The 17,566-nt window shown below is 33.8% G+C and overlaps 1 protein-coding gene across 4 annotated transcripts in view; it reads left to right on the forward strand.

Annotated features, from left to right (window-relative positions):
- The window catches only part of IMMP2L (inner mitochondrial membrane peptidase subunit 2), an 861,434-nt gene that overhangs the window by 638,509 nt on the left and 205,359 nt on the right, over window positions 1–17,566 (forward strand). For all 4 annotated transcript variants that reach the window (XM_082693091.1, XM_082693092.1, XM_082693089.1 and 1 more), the window contains one exon: window positions 11,594–11,696. In XM_082693091.1, coding sequence (XP_082549217.1) covers window positions 11,594–11,696 — 103 coding nt within the window. The remainder of the gene's footprint in view (window positions 1–11,593; window positions 11,697–17,566) is intronic.

Genomic DNA, 17,566 nt, shown 5'->3' on the forward strand with positions numbered 1-17,566 from the left:
AAGGAGATTAGCTATGGACTTTCTCTCTGGTTTCCAGTTTCACATGGTGATTTGTATTTTTTAAAAATTTTCTTTAAGAGGACAGCAGTGTGTCTATATAGCAGAATGTCTAGAAGATGTGATTCTGGTGGATTGACTCTTCAATTTATATGACACAACAATATGAGCAATCACATCTTTTCAAGGTTCATGTTATCCACAAGAATCTGATTTCTTATAAGCCAGACATTCTCCGTTACAAACTCAGTTGTTACAGAAGTCTATTTTATGCTGTTTGGTATTATTCTGGGTTATGTTAGAAGTTTAATAAGACCTCATTTAAAGTAATTTCCTATTCTTCCTATCGAATTGAACCTTCCCTGAATTTTGTCTTTCATAATGGAAAAGTCAGACTTACGCTCAAGACCACATTTCTTGGAAGCTGAGAGCATTGCTCTCTACTTACCTGAGGCTTGGTCACTAATAGCAAATATTCAAGAATTAAGTATGAAACAAAATATCCTAGGAAGTTTTAGGTAAGTTTTATGTTTACAACAAAACAACTTGGCATGCAGGTATTCTGATCCATAATTTCATTCATTTTCCGTAGCCCAGAGTCTTCACTGGTTGGGACTATGCCGCCATGTCATAGTCCCATGTAGGGGGAAAGAACAACATCTTTTCTGATTTTCAAGCACTTCACTCACACGTTTACATGGTATTCTGGTATTCTAGACATTATAATGTGGTTTTATAATATAGGTTCATGTAGGCTGAAACAAGTAAGGCTTGAATTAGCAAGCTCTCCTATTGGTACTTCCTAAAACCTGTATTATTCATATTTATATTTTGTGAAGAGTAATCTGTAGCTGTCATATGTGTAGTGTAGTAAATCATTATATTCTCTCTCTATAATACTATTTGTTTGAATAAAGCTGTTAAATAAAGATGTATTAAGGAATATTCAGTTGGAAGAAATAATTGATGATTAAATGAATCCCTGGTGATATTAATTAGGTAGCTCTGCTATTTTGCAGTATTGTTCATGTAAGAAGAAGGGTCTCAATTCAGATTTAACCAAATTACAACTGCCTCTTGTGATGTAGTTCTATTTAGAAATGTTATTGGTGTGTAATTAAAACTTAAAAAAATGGTGATTTAAAAATTAATTACTAGTAATCAATTACTAGTGATTTAAAAATTAATTACTAGTCATTTAAAGATTAATGACTAGTAGTTAGTCCAAAGTCTTGTTAATTTTGTTTGTAGGAAATAAAGAAAATAGCGTATATTTCTTTTAATGTTAAAAGGAATATTCAGGTTGCAAGACTGAGATCAGAGCAAACAGATGGAAAATTATTCATATTTCCTCCAATATCTAAGGACCTTACATTAAAAAGCACTGAAATATATTTTTCCCCCTGTATAAATAGCATGTGAGAAAAAGCTATTATAGTAAATGATGAATAATACAGATACCCAGGAATTTATTTTGAGAAAGGACTTTGTAAACAAATGCAATAATGCCATTTATAATAAATATTGATTTTTTTGAAATATAAAATTATGCATTACAAACCCACTATTTTATTTAAATTGGTATGCTAGGAAGATTTCCATTGAATAATGATATGAGTCACTATTTCTATTCCTGGTAAGATCCAGTTTAACAGTAGATAAACTGATTATGGTGTTTAAACCTTTGGCATTTCATGTTTTTATCATTTTAGCAAAAACTAATTTTAAATATATGCAAGTTAGATACATTCTTATCTTTTCTACATGGAGTTACCTTTTCTATATTCAGATAGCTGATATAATGTTTATATAATATATAATAGCTTATACAATATTTATAATTATGCTCTAACTCAGTAATACATTTACCTACTTAAAACTCTTGACTTAATATGATCTAAGGTAAGTTAATACTGGGTGTGTCATAATAGCATAGCATAGAAGAATAAGAAGGAATTAAGGAGAATAAGAGAAAAAGTCAATAATATCTTTAGAATGAAATAATTTCAATATGTTTGACTTTCCATCCTATTGTAATGACTTGAAGTCTACATTCTAGAGTGGCTTACAAAATATTCCCCTTAATTTATGGTGCTGTATTTCCAGGAAATAATGCACTAAGGAAAAGGAAATTTTTTTTTTTTTCTGTAAGAGAACGAGATTTGAATTACATACTACCTTCTTTACCTGTTAGCTTTTATCTATCCCCTCTTCATATCTTGATTCAGATATTCATAATGCCTTTTCCTGGCTATTTCAAACCAAGAGAATACCATACTTTGAACACCTATGTGGTTAGAGACATTTGACATTCATTCATTTATTTTTTTCCTCCTTTCATCAATCATTTTCTTGCAGATGCTTCCAACTTGTTAAATTTCATCTATGATAGTTTAGATTGTCATATGTATTTTACAGACTTTAGTTGCATATGTTTGCATCATGGTTGAAGTTATAATCTTGGTAGCAGGGACAAGATCTTACTCTTTTCTGTGCTCTCATGCATACCTGTTATAGTGTTTCACACAGTAGTCATTCAATAAATGTTTGTTTCTAGCAGGAAAGAAAAAGCAGAGTCCACATTCTTACAGCGTCCATAAGCTTATCCTCATAAACTAACCCTAACTTGCAAGGTAATACAGCATAAACTGCCACCTCATTACTAGATTGATCAGCATAGCCTAAGTATGTATTATATATGTGTCCTGACCTAGCATGGATGGAATCTAGTGTTTGATGAATGTTGATATCTTTCTCAAATTTTCACTAACAACTACAGTGATTTTTATGGACAGCCATAGATATTTTTAAGATGTATGTGTAATAGGAGAAAACATTCTATTAAGGAAACTGTCACATCTATACTCCTATAATCCAAATTTAGGGGAAAAAAAAAAGGACATCAGGAATATTCACTAAAAAAATTCTTGGCTGTACTAAGAGCATTCATATTAAATTTATAAAATTAATTCCATAACTTTATTGTGAATCTGTATAAACCTTATTTCTTGTTTAAATGAACTAAATAGATTTGCTCTAATCACCTAGCAACAATCTGCAGTCTATTTAGAGAATGACATTTCATTTTTTTTTCCCCACTGAAAAGATGTTAAGACCTATTCTTTGGAATCTCAAATAGTTATGATCTATGGTGCAGTGGAAAGGAAATTATAGAATCTGGTTTATATAGTCTTTTATCTGCCACTGACTAACTAGGTGACTTCACCTAAATGCTTTTTGCCTCTACTTTATGTGTACCAAGAGGAGTTTTATTAGATCATTGCTGGTATCTTTCCAACTGTGATCTTAAGAAGTGTCCTCCTTACAGGTAGCTCTAGGTGATTCAACATCCTAGAAATATTATCACCTAATTTGCTTAAAATCACCCTCTATTAATTACACACATTTTTTAAAATTACATGCCATTTCTAATTCAATATAAGCTCCAAGGGAAGAGTATTGAGTCTCCATACCTTAGCATTTTTCTACTAAGCAAATATAACAATTGGTAGCATTTAAAGTTAGAAGAGAGAACAGATATATGGAACAGTATTAAAGCTTACCATGTTGTTAGAGCAGAGATCCTTTGACATTCTAGAATATTGACCCTGACCATGGATTTTAATTAAACAAAATTTAACTTTACTCATGAAAGAGTTTTAAGCTCACTTCCTCCTTAAAATCTTTCTATAGGATAAAGTAAGCTTCAGTGGTTTCCAGATCAGGTCCTATAAACACTTTAATCTTATCATACAGACCTGATTTCATTTTGTCTGAGTGCTAATGATTTATCATTTTATTATGATTAGCAAATTCTTGGTAGCCTTTTGTTTTATGTGTCTATTTTATGAGCAGCATGTAGCTATAATTTTTACATAGTTGGTCAATAATTTTTTTCAGTTAGCTATATTAGTTCACCTACTTTTATTATGCTTAATGATATACTTAAATTCCATCTTATTTTGTGCTTTCTATTGATCCTGCCTTTCCTACTTACTTTTTAATTTTCTGCATTCTTTTGCATTAACTGAGATTTTTAGAAAATATTGATTTATTTTAGAGAGAGCGAGCATGCAAGAGTCAAGGGGAGAGGCAGACGGAGAGAATCTTCAAGCATACTCCCCACTGAGTGTGGAGCCTGACATGGGGCTCCATCTCACGAACCATGAGAGCATGACCTGAGCGTAAACCAAGAGTCTGAAGCCTAACCATTTGAGCCATCCAGGGGCCCCTGCATTAACTGGGATTTTTAAATTCTATTTTTGGTCTACTGGTTGGGGAGTTATAAACTACATTTCTGCTATGATTCCTAAAATTATTTAAATCCATACCAAACAAAGTGCAAAGATAATAAATATCTCTATTCTTCACTAGAAAAATTCAAAAACCTTAGAAAAATTTATTTCCCTTTCCTCCTTTTCCTCATGTTATTCGTATAAGTTGTCACATGGTAATAGAGTGAGAGGATGGGGTGGACAGTGGGGGAAGAAGAGAGAGAGAGATCACTCTAGCTTTTTCTAGTCCTTTCTTATAAGGGTACTAATCCTCTTGTGAAGGCCTTACCCCTCTGTCCCCATCTAAACCTCTCTCTCAAAGGCCCCATCTCCATGTGGGAAGTAGGGCTTCAACATATGAATTCTGAGGGGACATAACTTAGTCCATAGCACAACGTAATTCAGTTAAGAAAAAATAATCCTTTTTTAAAAATGGAATTAGAAAATGTGGCTATTCATTTGCAAGAAGAAAAGAAAGAAAGAAAAGAATAACTAAGCTTGAACTTTCTTTTGTGCCTTATTTTTTAAAAAGGCATAAAACTAGAAAGGTAGAAGAAAAAAATAGAAAAAAAAACTTTGTGACTTTGGATTAGGCAAAGATTTTTTATGGCATAAAACATATTATAAAAGAAAAAAATTACTAAATAAACCTCATGAAAATTATAAATGCTTGTTCTTTGTAGAAAACTGTTAAGAAAACAAAAAAAATGCCACAGATTAGGAGAAAATAATTACAAAAACATAAATCTGATAAGAGTTATATCCAGAGTATACAAAGAAGTTATATAACTCAGTAATAAGAAGCAAACCACTGAATTTCATTTTTCAAAGCTTTAATAATTCACCAAAGAAGAAAGCAAACGACAAATACATACTCAGAAGTATTAGTCATTAGGGAAAAGACAGGTTATCATTCAGTTACCAGATAGCCCAACCATTTCACTTATAGATACTTGTCCACATAAATATATATGCTGAAATATTCACAGCTGCTTTGTTGATGATATCCAAAAACTGGCAATAGCCCAAGTGTCCATGAACTATTGCTTGATAAACCAACTGTATATCTATATATTGTTAAGAAAAAAATGGTATCAAATTTCTAATACATGCACTATCATAAGTTGATCCCAAAAGCATTAGACTACTTTAAACAAGCCAGAAATAAAATAATGCATGCTGAGTGATATCATTTGTGGGAAAGTCTAGAAAGGCAAGACTGTAGGGATAGGAGCAGCTCAGTACAGTTACCTGGATCCAAGGATGTTAGTGAGGGCAGAGATGTCTGCTGAAGGGTATGAGGAAACTTTGTCCGATGATTCGAGTGTTTTATATACCTTGATGAGTGATTATATGATTGTATCAATTGCTAAACCTCACTGAACTGTATACTTAACATGACTGGGTTATATTTCATGTAAATTATACCCTAGTGTGGAAACTCTCCTGTTAGTTTGGAGATAATCTGCCCTTTTATCCTCTGGCAGCATCTCAAAAATTTGGGGAGGCAAGAGGGTCTTTAGAGTTTTACAAATTCCTTACATTGTATCAAGGTGTGATTTCTTCATTTTCTTATTTTTCTTGTGGTTGGTTCACTTTGCAGACTCTTTGAATTTATGCTTTCATCGATTTTGAAAAGTTCTCTACCACTATCTCTTTAAATATTGCCTTTCCTTGTTTTCTTTTATTCTCTTCCTTTGGGACTCTGATTACACTTAGGTTACATTTCCCAATAATGTCCTCTATGTCTCATAACATCTCTTCTATTTTATTTCTTTACCTCTCTGTTCTAAATTCTAAATAACCTTTTCTTTAGCTTTTAGGAATCTGCTTTTTGCCCACCTCCAATTCAATTACATACAGTTATATACAATTGACCCCTGAATAACATGGATTTGACTTGGCTGGGTCCATTTGTATGTGAATTTCTTTTGATAAACAGGGTACACTACTATAAATGTATTTTCTCTTCACGATTTTATTTTTTTTAAGATATTATTTATTTATTTGACATTCAGAGATCACAAGTAGGCAGAGAGTCAGGCAGAGAGAGAGGAGGAAACAGGCTCCCTGCTGAGCAGAGAGCCCCATGCGGGGCTCAATCCCAGGACCCTGGGACCATGACCCAAGCTGAAGGCAGAGGCTTTAACCCACTGAGCCACCCAGGCACCCCCATTATGATTTCTTAATAATGTTTCCTTTTCTCTAGCTTACTCTGTTGTAGGGATACAGTGTGAAATACATATAACAAAAAAAGGGTGAGTTGACTGCTTATGTTATCAGAAAGGTTTTTGGTCAATAGTAGCTATTAAGTTTTAGCGGGGTCGAAAATTTTACGAGTATTTTCCACTGCACTGGGGAGTCAGCACCCAGCCCCCACATTGTTCAAGGGTCCACTGTATTTTAAAAATTAGGAGTTCTATTTGATTCTTTTTCAAACATCTGCCCTTAAAAGTAGGGTACTGTTTCTTGCTCACATTTTTAAAAGTTCCCTTTTTAATTCTTTTTAAAGATTTTATTTATTTATTTGAGACAGAGATCACAAGTAGGCAGAGAAGCAGGCAGAGAGAGGAGGAAGCAGGCTCCCTGCTGAGCAGAGAGCCCAATGTGGGGCTCGATCCCCGGACCCTGGGATCATGACCTGAGCTGAAGGCAGAGGCTTTAACCCACTGAGCCACCCAGGTGCCCCCCCTTTTTATTTCTTAAAAAGGTACTGAGATATGCATAATTTGTATTCTGTGTCTGATAAATCCAGTATTTTAAGTCCCTGGGGATCTAATTCTGCTGTTTATTGTTTGCCTTGACTCATTAATACTGGCTGTTTCCTTTTGAGTTGTGTTATTTTGGATGATGAGCTCTTACTGGCTGGGACTTAACTATAGAAAACCTGAAAACTCTGAAATGAACGATTTTTCTTGAAGAGACTCATATTTCCTTCTGCCAGATTCCTGGGGCCAATTAAAGTTAACTCTTAATTTCCTTAGACCACACAAGCAGTGTGAATTTGAACCCCAATCTCATCTGCAAGCAGGATATGGATTCTCAAGGGAGAATTATTGTCTCTTCTAGATGCCAATCCTTGGTAGACAAGTGTCCTTGTTTTCCTTTCCTGATGGTAGATTTCTTTTTTTTCTAGTCTAGTCTATTAGTGATGATGATGATAATAGAGATCGCATTCCAGTTCCTGATATTGCTAAGTCCTGAGAGTCCCTTCAGGATAATGAAAACCAGGGGTCTAGGATTCAGGGAGCAGCAAACATATTCAGGGAAGCCACTACTTTGGACAATAAGAATAATCAATATAATTGTTTGAAAAATAAAGAAACAAAAATACTTAACAAATAATGAATTATTAATACTAATTATACAAGTTAAGAATGTGTATGTATTTGTGTGTCTATTTGGAAAATACTTTAAATACAATTTTTTTTTTCCTTCTTGTGGTATCTGGGCTTATATTGATAATTTTGTATTCAACTGATGACACTCAAAAGACTCTGAAATTTTTTAAAAAATGTTTTCAAGGTCAAATCAAATTGGAGGCAATCATTCTTCATTCCATTTATAAGACCTAGTAACTTGTCTTGGTAAAGCTAGTACTAAAAATGCCTCTTTGTAGACAGGTAGTTAAAATACCATACAGAACTCATTTTTGACTGTCAAACCAAAATTATTTGCAAGCCATAGATACATACAACCTTGTATGCTGACACCTCACTTAACTGTTAAATCACCTGAAAGATTATCTTGTCTTTCTTTTATGTGAATTCAGAAGCACAAAGCTATTTAAAATTCCTTCTCCAGAGGAATTCTATTAGGAGTATTATATTTCTTTGGCAGTCCTAAAAGGAACCAGCTCGATATTTTAGCATCATATTTTTTAAAGCTACTTTGGTTATTTTTTAAAAAGTTAGACTGGAACCTGAGAAATATGCACTATGCAAATGAAATGAATTTTATCAGAGTTTTACAGCTCAAAGTGTTCTTTCACACCTGTTTGGTATCAAGGTAAACCACTCCTATTAGCACTGTGACATTCAAAAATGCAAGTGATTAGTAAGTGAAAACCCAAATAGATTGTGTTTTCACCTACTACTCTCTGCATCTTTAAATATGCACAAGCAGATTGTGTTTTCCCATATAAGTTTTAGAAACCCCAGAAGAGCATATGAATCAAAAGAAAAAAAAAAGATTTATTGTAAGATTAAAAAATAGTCTGTAGTCACAGTGCAACTGTGGGGGAAAGAAATTATTGAGACATAGCTCAGGTAATTTTAAGAGACTGATGCTAATAGATAGTGGAGGCTGAATACATTCTGAATTATGAAAAGAAAAAACAGTGGACAACAGAAGACAATAGCAATGATAACTACCACTTATTGGGTTCTTACTATATCTGAACTATATGAGTGCCTAAAAACAGTCTCTACTATATGAGAATCCATTTGTCAAGTGTTTAATACATAACACTTTATTCATGGAACAACTTTTTGAGTTAGGTACCATTATTTGCTCTGTTCTTCAAATGAGAACACTGACAGAATTACATCAACTTTCTCAAGGTCACGTGAACTTGAAAGTGTTCAGTGAAACAGAGAAGCCAAAAGAGGCTGATTGCAGAGACTATGCTCTCTTAGTGACCTCTCCCGTATATTCTCATTTAACCACTGACTTCATCTCAACCCAGTTGGGGTATGTCTTATTCATCCTATCTTAAAGATAGACTGATGGAGGTAAACGCTAAGTGACTTTCACAAGATTACTTATGAGTTCTAGTAGCAAGATAACTAGTTTAGTCTGGTTTCAGATTCTGAACTTTCCATCCTATTAATCTGCCTTTGTTATGGTATTTTTTATTCTTCAGTTATTCAGTCATTTGGTCATTTATTTAACAAATATCTGTAGAACTCTTTGTAAAATGCTTTCTTCTGGGCTCTGGGGATACAAAGAAAGTGAACAAGAAAGGCAAAGTTCCAAAGTTGACATTCTAGTTGGTGGGGTGGGGGTGGAGAGGTGGGGGTGGGAGGTGGGAGGTTTGGGGGGTAAGGATGGGCAATAAACAAAAGAACAATAAGTGTTAGTAGTTGCAGTGAAGAAAAATAAGGCATTATAAGAGGCTAGAAAATGATGGGACGTTGGGTGTATTCAGATTTTTTAGGTAAGATGGTCAATGCAAGGAAATGTGTAACTGTCACTGGTAATTTTATAATACTGTCATTTTCTATCGCAAGTATCTTGACTCCCTGGTTCATATGACATTGAAACTGAATCTGAGTTTTATATCAGTCTTCTTGTTTCCAGAAGAATATGTTTGACTTAACATCTACCATTTCATTACAGAGATGGTTTTATGCTGGTTTTATTTCATAATTCTGCTTGAAGAGACAAAATGAGTAATTGTTTTCTTTCTAAATATCCAAAATAACCAGCATAATAAGGTGAACAAATGTTTGGACTTAATAGGAAAGTGTGCCTTGCCAACAATTAAGTAAAAGGGTCTTCTCTGGTCATTAACACTTGATGTGGGATATTAGTTCTTAGAGACAATCTCATGATAAAAGCAGTAGTGATGTCAAGAACTAATTGACAGATTTTAATTGAAGAACTCTTGTATTACAGAGTATATGACGGTGAGATGTGTTCAACTTGTTTTCGCTTTTCTTTAGAAAGCTGAAACTCTTCTTCCCAGTAGTAATTAAAAATAAACGGCAGTCATTAACTTACTGTGGGCTTCTAATGGCCACAACATTGCTTCCTTGCATGAATGATTTACTGATTTCAAGCAAAGTAATTCAACACTGAAGTTATCTTGAAAATTAAAAACCATTCTAGATAATGAATAGTTTTAATTTCTATAGCACCAATTTATGTGTAGACTTCTTCTTTTTTTTTTTTTTTATGCATTCTTCTGGACACATACAGCTTCCTAACTAACAAAAATGGTCTGAAAGGGATTCTATACCAAAGAATAGCTCACAAACCTCAGTGTCTATGCTTAGTTCTGTAGACTTAAGGTGACATTCACTCATTCATTCATTCAACCAACATTTTTGGAGAAGCTTTTTTAGGCTAGGCATTTTCCCAAATGCTTTGGGAAGTAAAAAACAAAACAAAACAAAACAAAAAGTCTCTGTCCTCAGAAGAATTTATTATTATAGAATTGGTTAACATTTTATTCTAATCTTGTTCCTTTTATTAAATTGGTTGTACCATAATTTATTTAACCATTCCCATGTTGTAGAATATTTAGGAAATATGTATATGATATTAAAAAGCTTGTGTTAAAAAAAAAAAGCTTGTGTTGAGGATGTGAGGGAGATCTGGCTGCGATATCTGTCACCCCATTGATCGCCGGGGTCGATTCAGCTGATCTGGCTGGCTAGGCAGGTGTCCCTTTCCTCCCTCGCTGCTCCCTCCTGACAAGTGCTACTTGCTCTGTGGAAGAGGAGGACCTTTCCCAATAGAGGAGCACTGTTCTTTGGTCAAGGGTATGAGATTCCCCTGCTAAAACCTGCAAAGGAGCTGCCCAGGTCCATTTGTAGAACGTAAGGTAGTTAAGCTTCCAAGACTCCAGACACATCCAAATAGGGCACTGCATATGGCAGTCTGTCTGTCTTTAAAAAAAAAAAAAAAAAAAAAGTTTGTGTTGAATATTCCTGATAATAAATATTTATTCACATTTATCATTATTTCTTTGGAATGGATTTCTACAGAACAGTATAATAATTAGGTTAAAGGCATGTACATTTTAGTCTCTTCACAAATTTGATGAAAATCAGTCCCAAATTGCAAAATAGGAAAAAAGGTTGTATCATTTTATATTGCCACCAACACTGTATGAGAGAGCCTTTCCTTATTCCATTTCCTTGTCAACCTTAAGAATATACAATGTTCCTGGGGACCTGGGTGACTTGTCAGTTGAGCATCTAACTTTTGATTTTTGCTCAGGTCATGATCTCTGGGTCCTGGGATGGAACCTTGCGTTGGCTCCACACTCTGTAGGGAGTCTGTTTGAGGATTCTCTCGCATTTTCCCTCTGTCCCCCCAATAGTATTTGGTGCTTCTGCTTTATATTTTACCAACCTTTTTACCTAGAGAAAAGTGAAAAAAGTAAAAAGTGAAAAAAAAAATACTGTGCATAGGTTTTACAAGGTCCTAACCCAATGTTACTTAAAAAAGAAGTTATAGAGTAGCTTCATGGTTCATTTGTAATTATCTGTTGCATCTTTGCAACAGCATTTTTGCCCTTTATTTCTTTTTATGCTCAACTACTTATTCTTTCTGTTCTTATCTCAGTGGTTATGTATGTTGTTTATTTCTAGAACCATCGGACATAAAAATCGGTATGTCAAAGTTCCCCGGGGTCACATCTGGGTTGAAGGTGATCATCACGGACACAGTTTTGACAGTAATTCTTTTGGGCCGGTAAGTCAACTTGTTGCATGCTAATAATTGGATACACATAAGAACAAACATGTCAGGTGGGTTGCTCAGGTAATCCAGCCAAGACTGTGAATTGTGTAGTGAAGCAGTTTATATTTGAAAAGTTCCTTTTTAAAAAAAAATACATATATATATTATATATATATATAATATATATATATATTTTATTTATTTATTTGATATACAGAGATCACAAGTAGGCAGAGAGAGAGGAGGAAGCAGGCTCCCTGCTGAGCAGAGAGCCTGATGCGGGCTAGATCCCAGGACTCTGGGATCATGACCTGAGTCGAAGGCAGAGGCTTAACTCACTGAGCCACCCAGGCGCTCTGAAAAGTTCTTTCAAATATTATATAAATAATATAAACTGCGAGGGGGTGAGTGTGTGTGTGTGTGTTTCATGGAAAAGAACTTAGATCCTTTAATAAAGTACTGAAGATGGTTTCCACCGGCTAACTAAATCCCAGTAGGAAGTTCTAGGTTTTTTTTTCTCCACAGAAACACTTTGTGCTTTATGTTTCCAGTTAGTGTTTAATAGATACAATGTGTAAAAGACCTATATGCATCAATTTTCTATATTTGTCAAAAATGCAGGTATGTGGAAATCATATTGGTAAGTCCCATTTTGTTCACAATTAATAACAAATGCACACACTCCTTATGCCTTGTTTATATTCTATGAAATATGTGATTAAACTGATATTTTGTCATTGTTTTCATTTTGAATGCTTATGGAAGTTCTCTGTGAACTCCTGAAATAAAGCATCATATAAAGTGCAGAATATTTTAGTTAGTAGAAACTGACTTCTAGTTACCTAGGTCTGTTTAAAAACTTGGGTCTTGAGCTCATTAGATTTTTTTATAGCTAGACCCATCTATACTTGTTATGTATGTGTAAATTAATATCGAGCATGTTCAGCTATGTTTGCAAAATCGATCACCCCCGTGTTTTTGTCTAAAACTAAATGGTGGTCTATAAAACAATTTCTATCACGTATCATGAGGGAACACTATTATTGTCACTAGAGGAGCAGTCACATTGACTTACCTTTGGCTAAAAGAACAGTAAGAGAGGTGGGTTTGGATGGGTGTTATATGGATAAGTGGAAGAAAACTTTATATGAGATTACTCCTACTTCTTTTTGGAGGGAGTGTTTGCAGTGATGATAATAAAATCTTCTAAGGCCTTCTTTGCATTTTAAAGCAAAATTTTTGCTTTTAATTATTATAAAAATGCAATTTATTCTTCTTAGGGTATATCAAAGATGGGATGAACAGATTGGAAATGTTGGAGGTCATTTAGGGTATAGTAGAAGTGACTTGGGAAAAAATTTAGTAGCAACTTAAAAGTAAAAATAAATCATCTAAAAGAAGTTTAATTTCTCTCTCATCAATGAGATTAAATCTCTTGAGTGTATCGTGTTGTTGGCCAAATCCACATTAAAATTTTGGTTAACTTTGGTTTGGCTTTTAATTCAATAGGATATTGACTCTGAAATCACGTGTTAAAATTATTGTGTTTTATTATCAGGTGTGAGGTGTGTGGTGAATAATTAGGTACTCATGATAAAGTCCTGAAGTTTGAGATTTCTTTGCATTTTCTTTATGAATAAATAAAGCCAATACAATATTGCTTATATAACTAATATTATTGTCAATCTATCATACTTCGTATGCTTCTTACTTGGGAGAGAAAATGATAGAGCTGGTAGCCAGAATACTGAGAATTGCCTATAACCCTCAGTGTAATGATCTTTAAAAGAAAGAGAAAGTGGGGCACCTGGGTGGCTCAGTTGGTTAAGTGTGGGACTCTTGAGTTTCCTCAGGTCATGATCTCAGGATCTTGAGACTGAGCCCACATTGGGCTCCTAGTGTAGAGTCTGCTTAAGATTCTCCCTCTACCCCTCCGTCTGCCCCTCCCCCTGCTCGAGTGCATGTACTCTCTCTCTAAAGATAGATAGATAAATGCATAAATAGAGAAAGTAAGAACCATTATGAAGGATCCCATTTGTTTATTATAATAAGAATCGACAGTATGCAAAACATTGACAGATAGATTGTGTGCAGCCCTTTAATGCCATTTGGCTAAAATTGTGTTTTTAAATGAAGTCTACTTCTTCAATATAATATGACTGGTACAAGATTCTGAGGCACAAAACCATTGTGAAATTTAGCAGTTATTTTCCTTTCTTTTTAATTGTTATAAACAACAAACAAACATTAAGTCCCTTGGTTCATGGGGTGGGCTAAGCTATCAATGTCCATTCACTTAACTAGTTTTATTTTAATTTGTCAAAATTAAGTGAAGAACCTTTCTAGGATGAAGGAAAACATTTGTCATGTCCTGTATAAAGCTATTTGTATCTGATGAGTTACAGTAAATCTTTTTTTTTTTAACTTTTACAATGAACTCTTCTGTTTTGTGTACCAATAGCAATAGGAAAATTATTAATATTGATGCTCCCAAGCACATCTTAAAAGGACAAAAGGGGAAACGAGTGAAATAAAATGCACAATCCTTATTTAAAGCTAAATTGTGATATTGTGAAATCACTGTGACAATGGAGTATAGAGTTTTCTTGCTGCATTTAAAAATATATATATTTTATTGATTTATTTGTTGTTTATTTATGTGAGAGAGTGAGATCATGAGTAGGGAGAGGGAAAGAGAGAATCTCAAGCAGACTCCACACTGAGCATGGAGAGCCATCAGGGCTGGATCCCAGGATCATGACCTGAGCCAAAACTGAGTCAGGCACTTAACCAACTGAGCCACCCAGGTGCCCCTCTGATTCCATTTTTGATTAATAAATGGTTATTGGAATATTTTGGTGATTATTTTAAAGTTTTTATAATTCTAAAAAATAAAAAATAAGATTTGGTAATTCTTAAAAACTAAAATAATTCTGAATTTTAAAATTCATACATACTTGAAAATTATTATATTTTTCCAATAATTCTAAGTTGCATTTTTTGGGTATCATTCAGTGTACTTGATGGTCATATGTAGAAGGTCCATCAGTAAGCTCTAGGCTTTCTGGATGGTTGATTCATTTCTCCCCTTGGAAGGAGGGAATGCATATGTTTTTGATGTAAACAATCCATCTTAGGGCAGCCAGGATTGTCTCTGATATGCTTATCTTGACTTTTTGGAAACTGGTTGAAGTCTTTATCCTTCATTTGCTTCCCAAATAATTACAGAAATGTATCCATATAGTTTTACATGCTTTAACTCTTTAAATAATAATTATACTCTGTAATAGAATTTACCTAGTTTGTTTTAAATTTTGACCTACAAGAAATCATAATGGAGCTGACTCTTTCCGTATTCAGGTAGACTTTTGCTTGAAATCTAAAGAAGAATAAGAAAGAATGTCTCATTCTGGTGTTTTTCTACTTTGCTTTACTATTTCTTATTTATTCTTTAACATTTCAATTTGCTTTTCTGATTTGTTTTATTGCCACTGTGTGGATGCTTTCAAGAGGGAATGAAATAGTTATGAGTAAAAGATGAATAATGGATTATGAATTTAAAGATAGCAATATTGATATAGCAATAGAGTACATACAGTAGAACAAGATTTAACAGCTATAATTTTAAATTATAGAGAATGACATTATAAAAAGAAACAGAAAATCAGATAATTTTGGTTATGGACCTCATCAATCAATTACCTTGTATGGGTCTACATTTCCTCATGTATAAAAGGAAGAGTTTTTTCTTCTCTGAATCCATCTTAAATAAATAAATAATAAAAGTATGTATTTTATCTCAATGAGTGATAAAATTTATTTAACTGTACTCCTATGATATATATAATCCAAAGACACATCATCACAATTTTAGTAAACATCCTCAACAACCTAAAATAAGAGAGTATCTAAAGTGTGGTTCATTCAGAGGTTGAAATATTGGGCAGTCATTAAAAATTATATTTGTGACATTCCTGATATAATGTTCACGGTATCATTTTAAGTAAAAGCATTATAGACCAAAATATACAACTTGTGTTAATTGTCTCCAGATGTTATGACTATGTTGATTCTTTTTTATATCTTTGTACTTTTTCTTTGTTTTAAGATTTGCAGCCAGTTTTTATTTTTATTTTTTATTTTTGTTTTTATTTTATTTGATAGAGAGAGTCACAGAGAGAGAGAGGGAACACAAGCAGGGAGAGTGGGAGAGGGAGAAGCAGGCTTCCCGCCTAGCAGGAACCCAATGCTGGGCTCAATCCCAGGACCCTGGGATCATGACCTGAACTGAAGGCAGAACCTTAAGGACTGAGCCACACAGGTGCCCCTTTATTATTTTTATAATTAAAAAAAATAATTCTTTTAGAAAGTAAGATAAAGGCATTTAAAGTAAATGACTTCTAAGTTTCATTCTCACTCTTAAGTTTTATAAATATGTTGATGGTTTTATGACCGGTGGGAAAAATATCACTAGGTAGGAAATGTTTCAATCATGAAAAATATCTCTGTGGACTATCTTCATGCTAAACCTCTTGAATACATCATCATAACACAAAGATAGAAAATGTCCTATCTTATAATATGGATTCCCTAAGGTATGACTTTAGCTTAGATTTCTAGTGTGAGAAAGAGCTTCTATAAATTTCCTCTAAAACTATGATAATTATCTAGAAGTGTTTTCCAGTTACGTTGTTTTACTGGGTTATAGATTAAAAAAGTATCTGATGACTCTGATATTCTGGTATATGATTGCTTAGAATATTTGATAAGCTCTTCTCTTACCAATTCTTTTGTTCTATGAAATTAGTGTCTTTCTCTTTGCCATCCCTACTTCCATGTAGAAACTATTAAGACACTTTCTCCTGTAGCCATGTTGTTGTTTTTTGTAAGCATGCAGAAGTAACTGATTATCATCGATATTGATGAATTTTCTGCTTGCTTTAAAATGAAAGTGCATTGGGGCCCCTGGGTGGCTCAGTCTGTTAAGTGTCTGCCTTTGGCTCAGGTCATGATCACACTCCTGGGGTCCCTGTGTTGGGCTCCATGCTCATTAGAGAGTCTGCTTCTCCGTTTCCCTCTGCTCCTCCCTCTGCTCTTCCCCCTGCTCATGCTTTCTTTCTGTCTCTCAAAATAAGTAAAATCTTTTTTAAAAACTTAAAAATGAAAGCACATTAAAATCAAGTATTTGTGTGTATACATGCATAGTTGTGAATATTCACATAGTAATTTTTAACTATTTCAGATTCGCCGATTTTCATCAGTTAAAAATGCATATGGCATTTCATTCTTTCATTTATTATATTCTTCTCAGTACTTATATTTGAAATATCCTCATAACTATTCATTCCTTGTTGGTGAAAACACAAATGTGACTCCTGCCATGTCTTCCACTGGGTTCATACATTTTCTCTCTTTGAAGTTTTTCTTTCATTCCATCTAGCTCTAAGTCACAAGCCACTGAGATCCTCTCACTGTTTGCTATGTAGTGATTTCTTGTAAGGCATATATGTTATAATTCTAGTTACTTAGTATCTAAATCAAATAATTCATTTTTACTTCATTGAGCAAAGAACATTAGAAAAAGAACTTTGGGCTTAAACATTTCAAGGCAAAGATAACCTTTCCAGAAACGTATAAAAGTGTTTTGATTTTTGGGTTTGTGATCATAGTGTCACCTTGTGAACAATTTGTGTGCAGGTACCATGAAGCAGAACTGAACAATTTGGATGTAGAAACTATGCATGATATACTGCCTTTATCTGAGAAGGGAAACTGCAAGTTGTACTAAGTATGAATTCTTTTTAGTTCCAAGTCATTTGGAAAATGGCTAACCTAAAAAAATCATGGATACCTAATTAAATAAAATATTAACCCCCTAGAAT

Source organism: Mustela nivalis (assembly GCF_964662115.1).
Source record: "Mustela nivalis genome assembly, chromosome: 12".
Taxonomy (NCBI): Eukaryota; Metazoa; Chordata; class Mammalia; order Carnivora; family Mustelidae; genus Mustela; species Mustela nivalis.